Consider the following 20,178-nt stretch of genomic DNA (forward strand, 5'->3'; position numbering starts at 1 on the left):
AAAGTTAGAGCTTGTAAAATCTCACCATTAGAAGTCAGTAGATTGCAGATTCCAGTCAAGTGAATTCACTTTTTCATCCCTCCTAATTCAAATCTATAAACCAAGCTACAGTAGCTCTGCTAACTCTGGTAATGCTGACTGTCGTTCAGTATATCTTTTGTTTGATCTTTTTATTTGCTTTTTGGACAAGTGAATTTACAAAAATCTCTTGAATCATATTTACTTTGGTGGACAGAAAAAAAAAACCTTTGTAGACTGTTTGGGGAACTTTAGTACAGTGGAACCCCAACTTACAAATACCCCATTTAATGAAAAAATCAAGTTACGAAGGCACTTAACGGCAATATTTCTGCCTGTGGTACGGCAAAATGCCCGTGTAACAAAATCCACTGGCTCTTATTGGCTGAGCCCACAATGCCCACAATTCCCACAATGCCTTCCGAATCATGTGACAACCCCCTTGGCTTTCGTACTTGCGCATTGCTGTTCCACTTGAACAACGTATCCGGTCGTTAAGTGATGACGTGACGAATCCTACTTCCAGGCCTAAAGTAGTCTGCGTTTAATATGGCTTTTGTGTTGTTAACATGTTTAATGTTTTGTATTTTCTTCTATTTAATCTCAAAAAGCTCCTAAAACAGTCAGTGATCACTGTTGACCTCCCTCGGCTTTTATTACCGCTAATCATTTATTTAAGCTCAGTTTTTAAAATCTTAGGATGTAACTACAGCCCAGCCCATGCAGCAGTATATGAATGACTAACCTCGTATTGTGGATGGATTATCTCAGTTGTTCTCCTGGCTGAAGTTTGGTCCTTTTACAGCATCCTGCCATGCGATTACATTTGTTCCTGACCACCGAGAACACTCACGTTAACTTTTATCGAGTGGGAACAAAGTTAGCTTGTTTATATTATGCTAACATAGCTGTGTCGCTAGCGGTCACGTAGCACATCATCATATACCAGCTAGCCAAACTTCAGTAAGCCTACAAACGTCACTGCTGTTTAGTTTTCTGTCTTCATTTATGTTGGAAGTGATAACAGAGCTGTACGTTTTAATTTGTTTCCAAAACCCCGCAGTCAGGACATGCTATATTGTATTTAGATAGACGCTAGCGAGCTAACTTCCCGCTAACTTCTAACTCCGTTAAATGTCATAAATTCCGTTTTCATGGATGCCTGGATGTTAAACTCAATTGTTACACCTGGTAGAGCAGAATGCTGATCATTTTATTAAAGATGAAATACTTTAGACAGTTTTTCAACTCTCAGTAATGCCATAGTGATCGTTTGATATATGGACCTGCAGCAGAGTTTAGGCCCAGACATGGCTAGTGACGTCAGACTTAACGACCAGATTGTTGTTGCAGTTAGCAATTAGCCTATAGCTTATCGTTCACTCAAAAGGCGCGATGGGTGCTTAGACTTACGAAAATTTTCGACTTACGAAAGACCCTCGGGAACGAATTTATTTCGTAAGTCGGGTTGTGTTGATTTTTCAACAATGAATTTTCTGCTTTTAGCTGTATTTAGCAACCGAAAATATTATAGCAACACTGAAAAGACAAATCATTAACATTGTGTGGTCAGGTAGAGGTGTAGGTGTTGCTGTTTTAGTTCTCTTTCTGTAACAGAACTTGAAAAAGCTGAGTCAGTTGTCCTGACCAGTTCCTGTCTGAGGTTCAGACCATCAAGAACGTAACTATAATATTGAACCTGAAGTATGATGTTCCTACCCACCAGGGAACCACTGTGGGTTCAACTCCTCCTGCTGAGCTTGTAGAGCAGCAACCCACTAGTCCAGAGGCAGAGTGGTGGTGTAGCATCACTTTCATCACTCACTCCTGAACTCCCGTGAAACATAACAAGGCCTCTCTAAACATCAGTAATGTGAGACACATTACTAAGAAAACATGAGAGATATATTACTAAAAAAAAACATGGCAGTAGGTGTTGGGTCTGCGTTTCCACAGGCCCCGCTAGTTTAGAAACTTATTCTCGTTAACGACAGAAACAAGACGAACATCTTTTGGTTGCTAGCAAGGGAAGACTGGTCGGAACCCAAGCTCTTGGAGCTGAACGCTCCTCACCTGTCTTCTAACCAACTTCATCTAAGCAGCCTTCCTCGCAGCCTTTTATTTCCAAGACACAGCAGTTACAGTACACACAAGCACCTCCCATTGTAAAACCCCCCTATGGTTACAAAAGACAAGGCACTGTGTGTGTACGTGTAAGCACGTGTGTGAATGTGTATGCATGTGCGAGAGTGTGTGTGTATGCATGTATGTGTGAGAATGTGTTTGTGTGTGTGTATAGGTATGTGAGTGTGAGAATGTGTTTCGGGGTGCGTTTGTGTGACCTCCTGCTCACCAAAAGGGTAATAAAAGCAGGAAGCTTACCACACAAGAAACAGAACTTCCAGATAGGATGCGCCTATAATAAAACACCTCAGCCTCCCCCACCAACAGAGTGGCTGGAGAGGTGGTATGAGACAAAGGAATGTCTTTGATCCTATAGTTTGAACTAAGACTTACAAATTTAAGTAACACAATGACAACATTTAACAATTTGACTCCAACAGTAGGTATCCTAGTAATTAATGACCTCATTATTTAGGGTGCTATTATTATTGTGCTTTAGACTCTACAGATTACACAGAGATTTCTCCCTCTGGACTGTTTAAAGGGCCAGTTTACATGCTGTCAGCCTTCAAATGTATGCATTAGTCCCCTCCACCATTGTTTTACTGCTCATGTTCACATCTACAGTAAGAAAATGGAGATAAGCAGGCAAATAATATAAAAGGACACGATGCTGCAGAGTAACTTTCTGTCTTTTCTGATTCACCATGTTGCATCTTTTCACAGGAGTGACTTAAGGACGCCTGTAGCCTTCACTTATCTACTTATATGATAATAAAGTTTAGTGTAATGTAGATAAAGTGTTTTCTTTTAATTTTATAACATGAAACTTGCATCAAGTATTTCCATGGTGACCGTTCTAGAATTCTGCATTAAATAAATATTAAATAAATGAAATAAAATAAAAATAAATCTGACTTTAATTTAATTTAATTTAATCAGACTTTAAAAACAGCTCATCTGTACAACAGAAACCATCGAGCTCAGAGTTTTTTCATTTCTGCATTTCGCATTACACAATTTACACAATTTGGACGGTATTTGACAGTTTGTGTTCCCGACTGTGACACAAGAACTACATTTCAACTGAAGCAAGTAGAGGAATCTACAAACCCATCAGGGTATATGACAGGTTTTTTCCTTCTTCTGCATTTTAGCAGTTTAAAGAATTTGACGTAGTTTTAAAAGCTGACAGACTGAGAATCAACTTAAGTAACAATCGGTAACTTCTTATTTCTTTGACAGGTGCTGTTCATGTCGAACAACACTGCTGGCATCTTCCAGGCTACAGGGCTCAGTTAAGACTGAGATCCATCCAAACCAAAGCTCATGTAAAATATCAGGTGATTTCTCAGGACCTGAGAGTGGTGATGTTTAAATGTCTCCTTTTATTTTTAGATTGCAATGATGGAGTTCCTCAGTCTTCAGCAGGAAAGCAAAATCCCACACATCACTGCTGAAGACCTGAGAGATTTTTCTGGTGGAGAAGAGCAAACAGACACTCAGAGAGCAGTGAGTTATTGTGATACTGACCATCCACCTCAAACCTGACAGTCTGTTTGTGATGAAGTGTAAATGCTGAGAGAAAGCCTCTGTTTATTTTCCTTTGAAGGCTTTGGGAGTTTGAATTGGGGGATTTTGGAGACAAAGAAGCCAAACCTCTTCTGAAACTGGTGAGACTAGAAAACTCACAAGACTTGTAACTTGGAGGTTTATTTATTTTGTTCACATAACATCTAAACAAAACTACACTGTAAATGTGTTTTGTGTTTCAGGTGTGGGCAGTAAATGTCGTTAATAAAATGAGGGACAAGGAATTTCTTGCCTGGATGCTCCTTAAATTTCCAGAGTTCATTCCTCCTAAATTTCAGTGAGTTACATCTGACAATTATTAACAGTCCAGCTACAGTTTCTGTGATGCTTTAAATATGTTTAAAATATCATTATCATAACATTTTTCTACAGAACAACTAAACTCCTCAGCATGGTGAGAAATTACATTGAGATTCTTAAAGAGAAGCAGCAGGAAGAGCATAGCTCCAATCTGCTCACTGCAAGTGGTTATAGAGGTAGTTCCCCACACCTTGCAGGGCTTCTGGGAGCTTCCTACTTGCCCCCTCTTGAACATGGCCTCCTAGAGTTTGAGCATACTCTCCACCAGTGTCACAAAGGCCACTTTGGATTGTGTCACCAAAACTCTTACAGCGATGGATAGCAGGCCACCTGTCCCGCTCTGTCAGAGATAACATAGTCCAGAGCATTCTGAGGGAGATCAGACAGAAACATCCTCCAGAAATTCTACTTACCAACCTTGCAAACTTTGCATCAGAGCTGCTCACTACAATTGCTGATGTAGCAAAGAACCACATATGCAAGAACTTCAAGCCCCCTTCTGAGCTTCCACCAATGTCTGATGTTCCTCCCAGTGAAGAACCTCCTTCTGAAAGCCTGTCAATGCCTGATGTTCCACCAGTTGAAGAGCTTCCTTTTCAAAGTCTGTCTTTCAAATCCATAAAAACATTTTACTTGTAAACTTGTCACTATTGAAAGGGAAATAAACAGGCTTCCCAATGGTGTAAGATTTATTGCCACAAATCATTCTTACAACAAAGAAATTATCAACCAACAACTAATTTCCTACTTGTTTACATAACACTGTTCTCTTCAGGACTTTCAGATATAAAAGTATATTTACGTGGATTCACCTGTGTTTGCACCGTTTTGTTATGAGCTGTTGCATCTGTGGATGCCAAAGAGAAAACGTTCATAATAATGGCTGGATACTCAGCTGACTATACCTGTCTTCTGCATGTAGCAAAAGTGTTTACTAGTATAAGACTGTAGAATTTCTATTTACAAAGAAGTTACCAAAACTGTTAATACTTCCATGAACCACTGAGCAAGGCATATTACTTGATAGATGCTATTAGAAATGCTTTCAAAAGGCATCAACAGCATAGATACAGTGGATATCATTCAAAGAACAATGCTTTCAAGCAGAATGTAAACATTTTTATTTCTGCTGTTAATATGTTGTTATTATTATGATTGTTGTAATTTGACATTTTAATATGTTTTAAATGAGACAAAATTAAATGTTCACACTTCAGATGTTTTTGGTAAATCAATTTTTTTATTTAACTGGTCAATCGTAATTTTTTATGGGTAAGATGTTATAATAACCTGGTTCACTCAGTGACTCTGTCTCCTAAAAATCTTTAATTCAGTTCAATTCAATTCAACGGTATTTACATATAAATGGATTAAACTGAACTGAATTAAAGAAAAAAACCCAACAATCCCCTATGAGCAAGCACGTGGCGGCAGTAGGGAGGAAAAACGACCTTTTAAAAGGTTCAGGGAGGGGCGGCCATCTGCCGTGGCTGGTTTGGGGGGGGGTGGAGCCGATGAAAACTTTGTACACAACAAAATATTTAAGCAAATATGCTTAAAATGCATGTTTAGGCACTTTAAGTAACTGTTAATATTTTGTTGTATATTACTGTGAAGTCAATTAAGTGAATGGTCTCAAAAACCAGTTGCACTTCTTTTTCTTTTTTAGTTTTTCTTCTGGCATGTTGTCATCTCGGGCCTCTGGATTTTCTCGTTTGGTAGAACTGGCCTCCTCTTTTTCTTGCTGATTCTCCTGGAGTGTCTCGGCTTGGGCTGGAGAATTTTCTGGATTGTTAACGCTGGCCTCTTTTTCTGAACTTGACTGATGTGTTGTCTCTATTTGGCTTTGAGTTTGGCTTTGAGTTTGGCGTACTCACAGTGGGTTCTTTGTTCCTGTTATTTGCGCTTTGCAACTTCCTCTTCTAGAGTTTTCTGAGTTTTGAGGATTTTCTCACGGAGTTGTTCGATCTCTTCCTGCTGTTTTTTACTTGGGCCTCCAAATCAGCTACTCGAACGGTTTTCATGTCTGTAGAGTCTGTGTGTGGAACTTCTGTAATTTGTGTTGAAGCGTCCACACTCAGCTCTGCAGCTGTCACAGCTGTGTTGTCGTCTTTAACAGGAGCTGCATTCACCACAGGGGTGAAGTTCTCCTCGGGTCTGTTTCTGCAAGCCTGTTCCAGTTGTTGTTGGAGCTCAAGAATGTTTTTTTCAGCATTTTCTCTGCAGCACTTTAGCTGCAGGCGAAGCCAATCATTCTGTGTTTTAGGTTTGTGGTTTGCAGCTGTCATTTTGTAAAGATTGGTTTTACACATGTGCTGAGCCTCCTGCAGGAGGAATCTCAGCGCACCCACTTCATCAGTCTCATTATATGGATGTCTGCCATCATTTGGTATTAAGTGAGGATTAGGCTGTGGTTGAGATGGCCCATCATTGGTTCTAAGGTCATGATTAGGCTGATGTTGCAGAGGCCCTTGATTCGGTAAAAACTGTGGATTGCGTCAATGTTGCCCAGGCCCATTATTGGGTTTAAAGTGGGCATTGGACTGATGTGGCCAAGGCCCTTGATTGGGTCTAGGGCTTCTGGCTCTGGGGTTTGGTTTTGCATTTTTCTGCATTTTCTTCTTATTTTCACCCTTTGGCTTGGCAGCGTCAGATGGAATCACCTCATTTGGTGCCCGGTTTTTCCCTCTTAGGTTTGGGTTTGCTGCATCGCTCTTGAGTTAGGGCGGACAGCGGCCAATGAGGTCCCTTCCTGGGGATCAAGGTTTTGCTGCATACATTGCATTCTTCTTGTCTTTGGTTTTACAATGTCCAATAAAGTGTCTTCTATTCGATCAGGGTTTGGGTTTCGTTGCATACACTGAACATTTCAAATCTTTTTCCTAAAAGTTGGCTCGTGTGTGTAGCCTGTCTTGTTAATGATTTTACTGAGTGGGTTGAGGCCAATGAAAAACAGCAGTTGGAACAGAACATCTCCTCGGTAGATCCTGCAGTTGATGGCGACTGTTCTCCTGGCGTTAAATTAGCCTCTAGTGTTGTTCCCTGCACCCCCCACTGATTTTGTGATGAAGGTTCTTTCGGTCCTGTTGATCTTGTACAGTTCTAGCCATTCCAGGATCCATGTCAGGGACATTGACTCATCTCGTTCAGTTGTTGGCATTTGCTCTTGCTCAGATCTCTGCTCTGTGTGCTGACAGACATCTGCTCTCAGTGTGTCATTCGCGCTCACAACATCTCTGCTCCGTGCATACCGTTATAAGTGTGCCACAGAACCAATCACAGACTTGGATGCAAAAATTCTGATTGGCTGTTACAGTCTCCAATCAGCTCGCTAGCTACTGCATTCCGGAAACACGGTCCAGAATGTAGCTAAGTCCATTTTCGGTTAGTATTTTTTATTATTTTATTTTAATATATATATTTTAAGACCATTGTTGGTTTTAATCTAGTTTAAACCAAACCACTCTACTGGATTTAGCTACATTCTGGACCGTGTTTCCGGAAGGAGCAAGAGCAAATGCCAACAACTGAGCAAGAGGGGCTGTTATTGTGTGTGTATATGGATAATAGCAAACACTGAAATACATTTCTTGCACGCAGAAATGAATTTTGTTAGCTCAAATTAAACTTTTCTTCTCTTAAAAAAACGTTCTCCTCAAAATCCAACATTTGCACTTACAATTTTTTTTTAACGTGCGCTCAGAATCGAGGCACAAAAATAATGTCATAGGTTTCTGCCACTGTGGCAGTTGGTCTACTCACTGAAACAAAGACACCCATTAAAAAATATGAAACTGGTGAAGAAAGCATGGATCTTAAACTGGAAGTGAAGAAAAACTATAAAAGATATTGAAAAGATAATTAAAAGCTGAATAGTTCAATGTCTTGGCTTCGTTTTAAAGTTTGAATGGTGTCTTTAGGTGCACATATGTAGAAGCAGTTGAAAGAGGAGTACATTGAATGAGAATTTGAAGAGTCTGCCAATTGAAATACATTATACATTTTTGTTGAATAAAGTTGAATCTTTAAAAAAATCTAAAAGTTAGAAATGACAGAAATAGAACCACACATGTCTAAAAGAAGAAAAATCTAATGGTGTTTTTCTAAGTTGAGCGCTGTTGAAGGAGATAATAAGCGAAAAATGTACAGAATAAAAATAGCATCTCAATACTGTCAATGCTTAATCAGCACTAATTGTGTCGTTACTTATGTTAAAAAAGGTTCTTCAGTTCACATCGGGCAGATAGAAAGAAAAAATTAACATCAATCAAACATGCTTTTATCTTTCGCCACACTCTGGCTACAATCAGGCGATTTCAGTTCATGTGAGAGGACAAAGTTGTGGAGCAATATAGCAATACAGCTTTTAAGGAGTGGAGATGTGGACATTACTTTCATTTTCAAAAGGACAAGTGTGTGATGGTAAAGTGCAAACTGCATCCAAGATAGAAACAAGAGCAATATACTGCTAATACAACTTTGGCTCTTTAGAAGCATCTGAACAGACAACATGGTAACGCAAAGACCAGAACCCAAGAACCCAGAAAGATTTTGAAACTGAGTGTTTGCTAAACCCGGCCCAGCACCCAGACCCTAAACTTCTACAGGTAACAAAGTAGTGATGTGCATTCTGCCTAGTAGCCTCAGTTTCTTCCTGTTCATATTTTACAGTACAATTACGGGGAAGATCCTTTTGAAGTCTCTCTGTGCTGGTTTTCATCTTTTCTTTGTATTTTTGGCTTTGTTTACACCTAAAAACTAAAAGAAAGATAGTGCGTGTGTTAACCGGTAATTATGTGACCATGCTTTTCAGGTCATTTGAGAGAGTACTGAGAAAGTTATGTAATAAGTAGTGTAACAAATTACGTTCTCTGGCAAGTATTTAATTAATGTACTCCATTACTTTTATGAAAAGTGACAAATAAAGTGTAATACATTACTTCTTTTTGAGTAATGACCCAAACACTGCTTCACCAAACACTGTTTCACTATATATATATATATATATATATATATATATATATATATGAGAGGGTGTGCTGGGAATGTCTAGCAGAGGCCCCAGTCCGCGAGATCTTCAACGCACACCTCCGGCAGAGCTTCAACAGCATTCCGAGGGAGACTGGGGACATTGAGTCCGAATGGACCATGTTCAGCGTCTCCATTGCTGAAGCTGCTGCATTGAGCTGCGGCCGCAAGGTGGTTGGTGCCTGCCGTGGTGGTAATCCCTGAACCAAATGGTGGACACCAGAGGTGAAGGGAGCCACCAGGCTGAAGAAGGAGTCCTATCGGGCTTGGTTAGCCTGTGGGACTCCGGAGGCAGTCGACAGGTATCGACAGGCCAAGCGGAATGCGGCTCGGGCAGTGGCTGAAGCAAAAACTCGGGTGTGGGAGGAGTTTGGAGAGGCCATGGAAAAAGACTTTCGGACTGCCTCGAAGAGATTCTGGCAAACCGTCAGACGTCTCAGGAGGTGAAAGCGGTGCTCTACCTGCACTGTGTATAGTGCTGGCGGAGCGCTGCTGACGTCGACTGAGAAAATTGTCAGGCGGTGGAAGGAATACTTCTAGGACCTCCTTAATCCCACTGACACGTCTTCCGAGGAGGAAGCAGAGTCTGGGGATGAGGGGAATGACCCGCCAATTTCCGGGGGCGAGGTCACTGAGGCAGTTAAACAACTCCTTGGTGGCAGAGCCCCTGGTGTTGATGAGGTCCGCCCCGAGTTCCTGAAGGCTCTGGACGTTGTAGGGCTGTCCTGGTTGACACGCCTCTGCAATGTTGCGTGGAGATCAGGGGCAGTACCTGTGGACTGGCAGACCGGGGTGGTGGTCCCCATCTTTAAGAAAGGGGACCGGAGGGTGTGTTCCAACTACAGGGGGATCACACTCCTCAGCCTCCCTGGGAAAGTCTATGCCAGGGTGCTGGAAAGGAGAGTTCGTCCGTTAGTCGAACCTCGGATACAGGAGGAACAATGCGGTTTTCGTCCTGGTCGCGGAACACTGGACCAGCTCTTTATCCTCTCCAGGATACTTGAGGGTGCATGGGAGTTTGCCCAACCAGTCTACATGTGTTTTGTGGACTTGGAGAAGGCATTCGACCGTGTCCCTCGGGGTGTCCTGTGGGAGGTGTTGCGGGAATATGGGGTGTCTGGCCCATTGCTACGGGCCATTCGATCCCTATACAACCGTTGCAAGAGCTTGGTTCGCATTGCCGGCAATAAGTCGGACTCGTTCCCGGTGGGTGATGGGCTCCGCCAGGGCTGCCCTTTGTCTCCGGTTCTGTTCATAATTTTTATGGACAGGATTTCTAGGCGCAGCCAAGTGGCGGAGGGCTTTCGCTTTGGTGGCCTCAGAATCTCATCTCTGATTTTTGCAGATGATGTGGTTCTGTTGGCTTCATCGGGTGAGGGCCTCCAGCTCGCACTGGAACGGTTCGCAGCCGAGTGTGAAGCAGCGGGAATGAGGATCAGCACCTCCAAATCTGAGGCCATGGTTCTCAGCCGGAAAAGGGTGGAGTGCCCACTCCGGGTCGGGGATGAGTTCCTGCCCCAAGTGGAGGAGTTCAAGTATCTCGGGGTCTTGTTCGCGAGTGATGGGAGAAGGGAGCCGGAGATCGACAGACGGATTGGGGCTGCAGCTGCAGTAATGCGGACGCTGCACCGGTCCGTCGTGGTGAAGAGGGAGCTGAGTGTAAAAGCGAAGCTCTCAATTTACCGGTCGATCTACGTCCCTACCCTCACCTATGGCCACCAGCTGTGGGTAGTGACCGAAAGAACGAGATCGCGGATACAAGCGGCAGAAATGAGCTTCCTCCGAAGGGTGGCTGGCCTCTCCCTTAGAGATAGGGTGAGAAGTTCGGCCATCCGGGAGGGGCTCAGAGTAGAGCAGCTGCTGCTCCACATCGAAAGGAGCCAGCTGAGGTGGTTCGGGCATCTGGCATCTGACCTGGGCACCTCCTGGGTGAGGTGTTCCAGGCATGTCCCACCGGGAGGAGGCCCCGGGGCGGACCCAGGACACGCTGGAGAGATTATATCTCTCGGCTGGCCTGGGAACGCCTTGGTATTCCCCCGGATAAGCTGGAGGAGGTGGCTGGGGAGAGGGAGGTCTGGGCCTCTTTGCTTAGGCTGCTGCCCCCGCGACCCGGCCCCGGACAAAGCGGATGAAGATGGTATATTGTTGATCGCCCGGATCAACAAGGTCCGCGTCAGGTTTTGAGGAACCAGGGCACCCTGACGAAAAGTGGGCTACTGGAACAAGAAGGCATCGGTGGGCAAGAGACGAAAACAGGGCGTTTTTGGAATGCTACTACGCAAGTAACCCCGGCGGAAGGGGCTACATGAATAGGATGAGGGACCTATGGATTCTTCAATACCCAACATCCACAATGACGGCGAAACAACTAGTAGCTCAGTGTTCCAACATTCGAAAGAAGGGACTGCTCTCACAGCTAGAGATTGACGAGGTACAACACAAATGCTACGGCAAGGAGGAGTCAGGACGCCAGGACAGGGGGGCGATATCATCACCCCCACCCGAGATTGGGTACATAGCCCCAAGTGCGATAGGAGAAGGATCGTTGAGTGCGAGAGGAACTGACCTGAAAAATAGGATCATGGCCAAGCTTGAAACCTGGATCCCCCGTAGCCGGTTACCAAGATTACGTGAAGTACCCTCAGAAGGTCTGCTAGATGATGTTAATGCAGCACTACGGGCAATACCTACAACCACGATTACCGACACTAACAAGCTGATCTACAATACGGCAGCAGTGATCAGTGAGATGCTTGGCTACAAGTTGAACAGCCACAAGGGGCAGTACCCTCCATGGAGAAGGAGGCTAGAGGGCAAGATCAAAGTAGCACGGAGGGAGGTTAGCCAACAAACGGAGTTGCAGAAAGGTGCGACAAATAAGGTGCCTAAGAAATACAGCAAGCTGTCCATATCTGAGGCCTTGGAAACTGCCAAGCAAAGACTCACAGCCTTGGCCAGCCGCTTGAGGAGGTACACCAGAGAGATAGAAGGCAGGAGAATAAACCAGCTGTTCTCCACAGAACCAGCAAAGGTGTACTCTCAGTGGCAAGGGAACAATAAGAGGACAGCACCACCAAGGCTGGAGACGGAGCAATACTGGAAGAGCATATGGGAGAAGGATGCAACCCATAACGGCAATGCTCAGTGGCTAGAGGATCTGAGGGCAGACCACAGCGACCTCCCTGAACAGGGTCCAGTAACCATCACAGTGGCAGATATCCAAGAAAGGGTCTCCAGTATGAAGAGTTGGACAGCACCAGGGCCCGACATGGTTCACGCCTACTGGCTGAAGAAGCTGACTGCACTCCATGAGCGTCTGGCAGCACAAATGAACCAGCTGCTAGTTAACGAGAGACACCCGGAATGGCTAACTGAAGGCCGGACGGTCCTGATCCCCAAGGACCCCAAGAAGGGACCGGTCCCCTCCAACTACCGACCAATAACCTGCCTCAGTACTACATGGAAGCTCCTGTCAGGCATCATATCGGCTAAGATGAACAGGCACATGGGTCAATACATGAGCGGGACACAGAAAGGAATTGGCAAGAATACCAGAGGCGCAAAACACCAGCTACTGGTAGACAGAACAATCAGCCGAGACTGCAAGACCAGACTGACCAACCTGTGCACTGCCTGGATTGATTACAAGAAGGCCTATGACTCAATGCCCCACAGCTGGATACTGGAATGCCTAGAATTGTACAAGATCAATGGGACCCTAAGAGCCTTCATCAGGAACTCAATGGGGATGTGGCGTACAACACTAGAGGCCAACTCCAAGCCCATAGCACAAGTCACCATCAAGTGCGGGATCTACCAAGGAGATGCTCTGTCCCCACTGCTGTTCTGCATAGGCCTGAACCCCCTCAGTGAGATCATTAACAAGACTGGCTACGGATACCGACTACGGAACGGAGCAGTTGTCAGCCACCTCCTGTACATGGATGACATCAAGCTGTATGCCAAGAGTGAACGAGACATCGATTCACTGATCCACACTACCAGGCTATACAGCAATGACATTGGAATGTCGTTCGGACTGGAGAAGTGTAGTCGGATGGTAACAAAGAGAGGGAAGGTAGTCAGAACTGAGGGGATTGAACTACCAGAAGGCAACATTGCAGACATAGAGGACAGTTACAAGTACTTGGGGATCCCGCAGGCGAATGGGAACCATGAAGAGGCCGCTAGAAAAGCTGCAACCACCAAGTACCTGCAGAGGGTCAGGCGAGTCCTGAGGAGTCAGCTGAATGGTAAGAACAAGATCTGGGCCATCAACACGTACGCCCTGCCCGTGATCAGGTACCCTGCTGGGGTAATAGGCTGGCCAAAGGAGGAGATAGAAGCCACTGACATAAAGACAAGAAAGCTCCTTACCATGCATGGAGGGTTTCACCCCAAGTCCAGCACCCTGAGGCTGTACGCTAAGCGGAAGGAAGGGGGCCGGGGACTGGTGAGTGTCAGCACCACAGTCCAGGATGAGACAACGAACATCCAAGAATACATTGGGAAGATGGCCCCAACTGACCAAGTGCTCAGTGAATACCTCAGGCAGCAGAAACCCAAGAAAGAGGAGGGAGACGAGGAACCATCATGGAAGGACAGGCCCCTGCACGGTATGTACCACCGGCAGATAGAGGAGGTGGCTGATATCCAGAAATCCTACCAGTGGCTGGACAAAGCTGGACTGAAAGACAGCACAGAGGTACTAATCATGGCAGCACAAGAACAAGCTCTGAGCACAAGATCCATAGAGGCTGGGGTCTATCACACCAGGCAAGACCCCAGGTGCAGGCTGTGTAAAGATGCCCCAGAGACAATCCAGCACATAACAGCAGGGTGCAAGATGCTAGCAGGCAAGGCATACATGGAACGCCATAACCAAGTGGCCGGCATAGTGTACAGGAACATCTGTGCCGAGTATAACCTGGAAGTCCCGAGGTCAAAATGGGAGATGCCCCCAAGGGTGGTGGAGAATGACCGAGCTAAGATCCTGTGGGACTTCCAGATACAGACGGACAAAATGGTGGTGGCTAACCAACCGGACATAGTGGTGGTAGACAAACAGAAGAAGATGGCCGTAGTGATCGATGTAGCGGTTCCGAATGACAGCAATATCAGGAAGAAGGAACACGAGAAGCTGGAGAAATACCAAGGGCTCAGAGAAGAGCTCGAGAGGATGTGGAGGGTGAAGGTAACGGTGGTCCCCGTGTTAATCGGAGCACAAGTTGCGGTGATTCCCAAGCTAGGCGAGTGGCTCCAGCAGATCCCGGGAACAACATCGGAGATCTCTGTCCAGAAGAGCGCAGTCCTGGGAACAGCTAAGATACTGCGCAGGACCCTCAAGCTCCCAGGCCTCTGGTAGAGGACCCGAGCTTGAAGGATAAACCGCCCGCAGGGGCGTGCTGGGTGTTTTTATATTTATATATATATATATATATATATATATATATATATATATATATATATATATATATATATATATATATATATATATATATATATACATCCTATGCAGCTTATATATAAAGGTTAGTGCCTACCATAAGTGCCATAGGATAAGAGGGAGACGTACACACTGAGCCCTGGGTGTGTATCGCAGACAGCGCCCTCTACTTCCTGAACTACAGCCTCCCATTTAAACACCACATGCTAACTACTAACAATTATTACTTATACTACGAACAGATCACTGATTGTAGCTTTGTAGTCATAGATTTTCCCCTACTTTTATTGTCCGAAGTGAGAAAACTTGTGGTGCAGCAGCTTGTTTGATTAAAAACAAAACACAAAAAGCATTAAACAAACAATATATACAAAAAACAACTAAATATAACTTAAATTTCATCCATACAAATTAAAAAGGTTGATAGGCGATGGTACAAATGACACTGTTAATCTTTGATGGTTTAAACTTTTGTCCCAAAGTTTAGTACTGAAATTCGTAATGGCTCTTACTGGCCTTGGTGCATCTGCTGCTCCCAGACAGTTACACCATTACACTATTCATTGAGTATCGTATGTGCTTATTTCATCTTCTAACCGATACCTGTTCTTAAAATGTCCAACAAATGTGTCAACAAATAAAATTGTAGGGTGTGTCCTTCAAAATGTTTGAAGATGTAGTTGAACTTCCTTGCAGTTTCTGCATGTTGTCTAATTGTTGTCTAAACTTTAAAGGCTCAGGTTGCCACACTGTGCAATATCATCATATAGGTGTGTGATCACTCAAACAATATGCCTGACAACAACCCCAAGCATAAATCCAGTGCAATAAACAACCATCTGGAGACACAAAAACAACATCCCTACATCTGATGGGATACCATTATCAATATCATAAGAATGTATCAAAAAATATATAATGACATCATGCTAAACATAATACTTAATTCAGTTTGTACTCATTTATTAAATAAGTCATCACAAAAAAAAATCAGTAAACATGAGTTTATTGAAAACATTCAGTCCAGCATTTTCTTAATGTGTCTTCAGTTAAAAATGCACATGAATAAAAAAACAAAAAACAAAAACAAAATACCACAATGCTATGAATTTTGACCAGGAGACTGAAAACGAATCGGTAAAAGTATCAGTAAAAGTGAGACGAAATGGATGTTAGATGAAAGGCAGGGACAACCATGTATGCACCCATATATGCAGTTTAACATTAGTCACTTCTTCACTTCACCACATCCCCCCACCAAACAACCTGATTATCTACTGTAAAGACACGGCACCAAAATAGGAAAATATGTGAAATCAGCAGCTGAAATATGCAATTTTATATTTTCATGGTTACATTAAAATGATGTAAAAACCTGATTCTGCATTTTTTCTTTGCCTCCATGAATCACTTTACATTAAAGGTACTCTAAATTTAAAAAAACAAACAAACAAAAAAAAACTTTCAGTCTCATATCTGAAGTTATCAGCGCTCCGTGGCGGCTCAATCCAAGACCGGCGGGGAGCAAATGCACCTCTAGTCCAAAGCAAAGAAGAAAAAAAAACTTGATTCATACATCACAAACCTTTTTCTTTTTTTCTTTTTTCTTGATTTAAGGAATTTTCTCATAACATCACTCTACATTGGTAAAGTTGCTCTTTAACAACAGTTCACTCAAGATGCACATGGGAGAGAAACCTTAGCTCCAAATGCTGTCAAACTTGGCAAGATGCAGAGGAATGATGCATCTGTCTGATGTATCTGCAGAGAAATGAAAACACTATTACTTTAAGTCCGCTCTGGGCCCTTCACTTTTCTCATCTGCTTCCTGCTGCTGCTTGATCGAATTGATTCAGACTTACTTAATTAGCGGCGTGTCCGCCTCCATCTATAAACCGGCGGATGAGTTTGAGACTGTGTGTGTTTGTGTGTGTGTCCATTTTCAGAGAAAGAAAGAGTAAAGAAGACACAAAACAGAGAGAGCATGGATATGGTACCTGTGCTGAACATGTCTGTTGACAGACGTGTGAAGCAGAGAGACAACACACAGACCAGGCAGTGCAAATGTGTGTACAGAAAAGAAAAGCATTTTATTCGCTATTTGCAGGAATATTTATGTGCATGGCTGTGTGTATGCGGAAGGAAAAAAAATAGTGGAGAGTATGAATGTAAGTAATGACACTAAACACAGAAAAATAATGAACACATAGATGGTAAATTCAAATTCCCACAAATACAGGTAAGGACACAATGACAGTGAGTAAGAAATGTGTTGCATGTGTCACTGTGCTCAGATCCACTTATTTTACTCTCCACATAGTGCACGTCGTCTTATATTAACCAGCCTGCCAGTAGCAAGTGTTATCCGAGTGCAAGGCTAATCCTTCACTTCTGATCGAGTTGGATAAACGCATCACAAAAAGTCAATTAACTTGCCTGTCAGATACCTTGATTACCCGGAATTATTTAAACTCTCAGAGATTGAAAAGAAGTGTACTGCTTGGTGAAATAAATCCTTCCGGTTTGAGTCTGCGCTTCCTCAGAAGCAAGTCAGGCAGAAAAAAAAGGAGCAACATTTAATTGGTTGTGAGAGGAGAACGAGGTGTGCTGACAGATTGAGGACACGCTTAATGGACAGAGGAACTACTGACCAAAGGCCAATAAAACAAAGGGAAAGGAAAGGTGAAGCTTCAGTGTTATTTATTTTATAAAGCATCAGTAAAATCAGCCCTGAAAGATAACTCGAGTAACTGTAAAAACATTCACTTTTTCAATTTGCCTTAGTATAAAATCCTGTTTTAATACAAAGATATGAAGCTTCTACAGTAAGTAAGAGAATTAGGAGTTAAACAGATTTGAAGGAATCAAAGTTGCCAAAAATAAATAAAAATTAATTAAAGAAAAATGCTTATTGGAAAGTTAGCACATTTAAGAAGTTGAACTTATTATGTTGGAAATTGGAGCTCTGCTTTGTAATGATTCAGCCACACAATAACATGCAGTGTAATTAATCTATTTTGAAAACACCTTTTAACCCACATCTTATTCCTGTATGACTTAAGTATTGTTAGTAGATGCGTTATTTTCATACTCAGTTGTTAGTATGTTAATGCTTTAATGGGTATAGAAGAAGCATGCAGGAGTCATAAAACTGGACTTTGAGCTGTTAACCAAACAAACAGTTGTCCAATAGAATTAAATTCAATTAGGTTAGTAATTAGTTTAATTCCAATTTTGACTAATGTAAATCTTTCTAGATTTGACAAACCGCAAGCACCTATAATTGGCTATCAAACTCATGTATGCTACAAAAAAATACATGCTTAAAATAAACTTGAAATTTCCTGATCACTTGAGAATCTACGATGACACATATGTTTCTAAATGTCCCAAATCTAAAGTTCAGGAATGATGTTTGTTGTAAAGGTCCAAAGCTTCTGCAGTGAGACATCTGCACTGGCTACCGAACGTAGAGCAAAGAGACGATTTTCAAAACTTTGCATCTGCAGCAGTTTCATCTAGTCTTCATGTTCATCTTTGCACATTTAGTTTGTTTCATCAAATTGTCCCTTCATCATCATCATCAGCAGCAGCAGCAGCATCATGCTGGTGTAAATCTCCGCTCCGTTTTTTCATATGTCAGTGACGCCCGTTCGTACTGATCCAGGATTGCACTATTCTCAAGAAGTCTACATGATGGAGACAATGCAACATAATGCAGAACATAAGCAGACACACACACACACACAAACACACATATGTATATCAGGACAGCACATTTTTTCACAGTAGAAGACAAAACAGTGGGTAGCATTTTATGTGGCTACTCCATCTTACGCAGGCATGAAGCTGCAAGCATGATCTTATATATCGCTGAGTCACATTTAAACCAAATGAAACTTTAATTGTCAATTAAATTCAAATATGAATCAGAAAAGTTACATACATTTCAAATGTATGCATTGCTATCGTTGTTTCATATGGTGCTTTTTGCAACTTCATGAAAGCACATTTAAGGAGCATACGCACATCAAATGTTACACACAGCTATAAACACTACGCTTCGCAATTAACCAAACACAAAATCAAATACTACCACTGATCATGCAAATCTACAGAGGACTTCTTTATGAGTGTGTGATAAGTAAAGACTAACAGGATATTTACATCATCTCAATGTGCCTCCTTTAAAGCATGTAATGTGATGTTGTAATAAAAACATTTGAGTGTGTGCTTTTCCCTTTTGGGCCTTTATGTGAACTTAAGTGAAGTATGATTTTCTGTAGGCTAACTAAGGAGAGCTGGGAAGGGGTTAGACATATTAACTGATACCAGCACCAACTAAAGATGAAATTGGAGAAGTCCATGCTAATGAATATCCACTGAGTGACTTAATGTATGCCTTCAAGGGGAAGAGGACATACAGTAAACTTGAGCATCACAAAGACTTCAAACAAACTCAACACGGCCAAGATGGCTGCAAGCAAGAAAACCATCTTGGTGAAAATGAACAATTCAAACATAAACATAAAAAAATAAAATAAAATATAAACCTGCGCAAAACAAAAAAAAAATCACAGAAAAATAAAATACATAAAAGTATATATTAACTGGGCAAACGATGGATACACAACAACATATAAAGATGTTGATTGTTGGATAAGGGTGCTTACCTTGAGATTGTCTCTTAGACCCTAGTGGTGTTGTACTCTGATTCATGTTTGCTCAAAGAGCCAATGAGGCAGAACCTGAAATATCATGGCTCTTTCATTTAATATCAAACTCCTTTTGCATAGAGAGATCAAAATGCATAATGTGCTACAAAACAGCAATAAACGTCATTAGTGCTTTGATGGCGTCTGAGAGCCAGGCATGCAGACTTGGTAGAAAATTAATTCAGTTGGAAACACTCTGCACAGAGCACATAGAAAGTGCATGCAGGAAAACCTTGCATTTTTAAAGTTTTTCCTCCAAAAAACCCAAAAACAAATGTACTCTGATTCACATAGTGATTTTGTAAACATATACAGTTGCTTTTCAAGCAGTCACGGTACAAGTACAGAGTAAAATCTTTTTTCTATAGAAAATCTTGCTCATGCCAAAATAATGTGCTACTGGATAGAGATTACAAGTTATCTTTTTTTTTTCAGTTATCACAGTTAGAAATACAAATGCGTATTTTATAGCAAACTGCATTCATTTGAATAGATGTCAGTGAATTAAATATCTCTGTGAGGCACCGATTCAAGCCCTTGTGGAAAACTGTCAAACCAGACGATTACAGAGTTATCATCTGCTAAATTGAGGTCTGTGTCTTCTTAAAGATCTCTGACAAACCTCAAAGCACAGTAGAGTTTAGAGTAGGAAAGCTGTGAATCAACATTCATAAAAAGCTAGCTGGAAGAGGGTTTTTTTTTTTTTTTTTTTACATTTTCAAGGATTAACATGCAAGACGGGACAAAGACATATTTGTCCTTTGTATTGCAGCCCTTTGAGAAAATGTTTTTAATGTAGGAAAAAGGGGAAATAACAAGGATCAATGCAAAAATAAAGGTTATTGTAATATCAAAATAATAAACGAAAATAGGAAGCTAAAATGAAAGGAATGCAAAAAATAAATGTAAATATCCCACATATATCTCAAACATCCCCATAGTTAACTCTGGGGT

The 20,178-nt window shown here is 42.3% G+C and overlaps 1 protein-coding gene and 1 long non-coding RNA gene across 6 annotated transcripts in view; one reads left to right on the forward strand and one right to left on the reverse strand.

The window, feature by feature from the left end:
• Positions 1–2,685: 2,685 nt before the first annotated feature.
• On the forward strand, positions 2,686–5,199 carry LOC143420505 (uncharacterized). The gene is made up of 4 exons (XR_013100335.1): positions 2,686–3,654; positions 3,755–3,815; positions 3,918–4,012; positions 4,108–5,199. It is a non-coding gene; the product is annotated as an uncharacterized LOC143420505 (long non-coding RNA).
• A 10,284-nt stretch (positions 5,200–15,483) lies between these two features.
• neto1l (neuropilin (NRP) and tolloid (TLL)-like 1, like) overlaps positions 15,484–20,178 on the reverse strand; it is a 76,731-nt gene continuing 72,036 nt past the window's right edge. The window contains exons 11-12 of one of the 5 annotated variants that reach the window (XM_012917946.3): positions 19,183–19,257; positions 15,484–16,270 (exon numbers count right to left, since the gene is read on the reverse strand). In XM_012917946.3, coding sequence (XP_012773400.1) covers positions 19,197–19,257 — 61 coding nt within the window. In that variant the 3' untranslated portion in view covers positions 15,484–16,270; positions 19,183–19,196. The other 4 variants (XM_076888114.1, XM_004546595.3, XM_076888115.1 and 1 more) reach the window with 4 other exon arrangements.

This window comes from Maylandia zebra, linkage group LG9, assembly GCF_041146795.1.
Source record: "Maylandia zebra isolate NMK-2024a linkage group LG9, Mzebra_GT3a, whole genome shotgun sequence".
In the NCBI taxonomy this organism is placed as follows: Eukaryota; Metazoa; Chordata; class Actinopteri; order Cichliformes; family Cichlidae; genus Maylandia; species Maylandia zebra.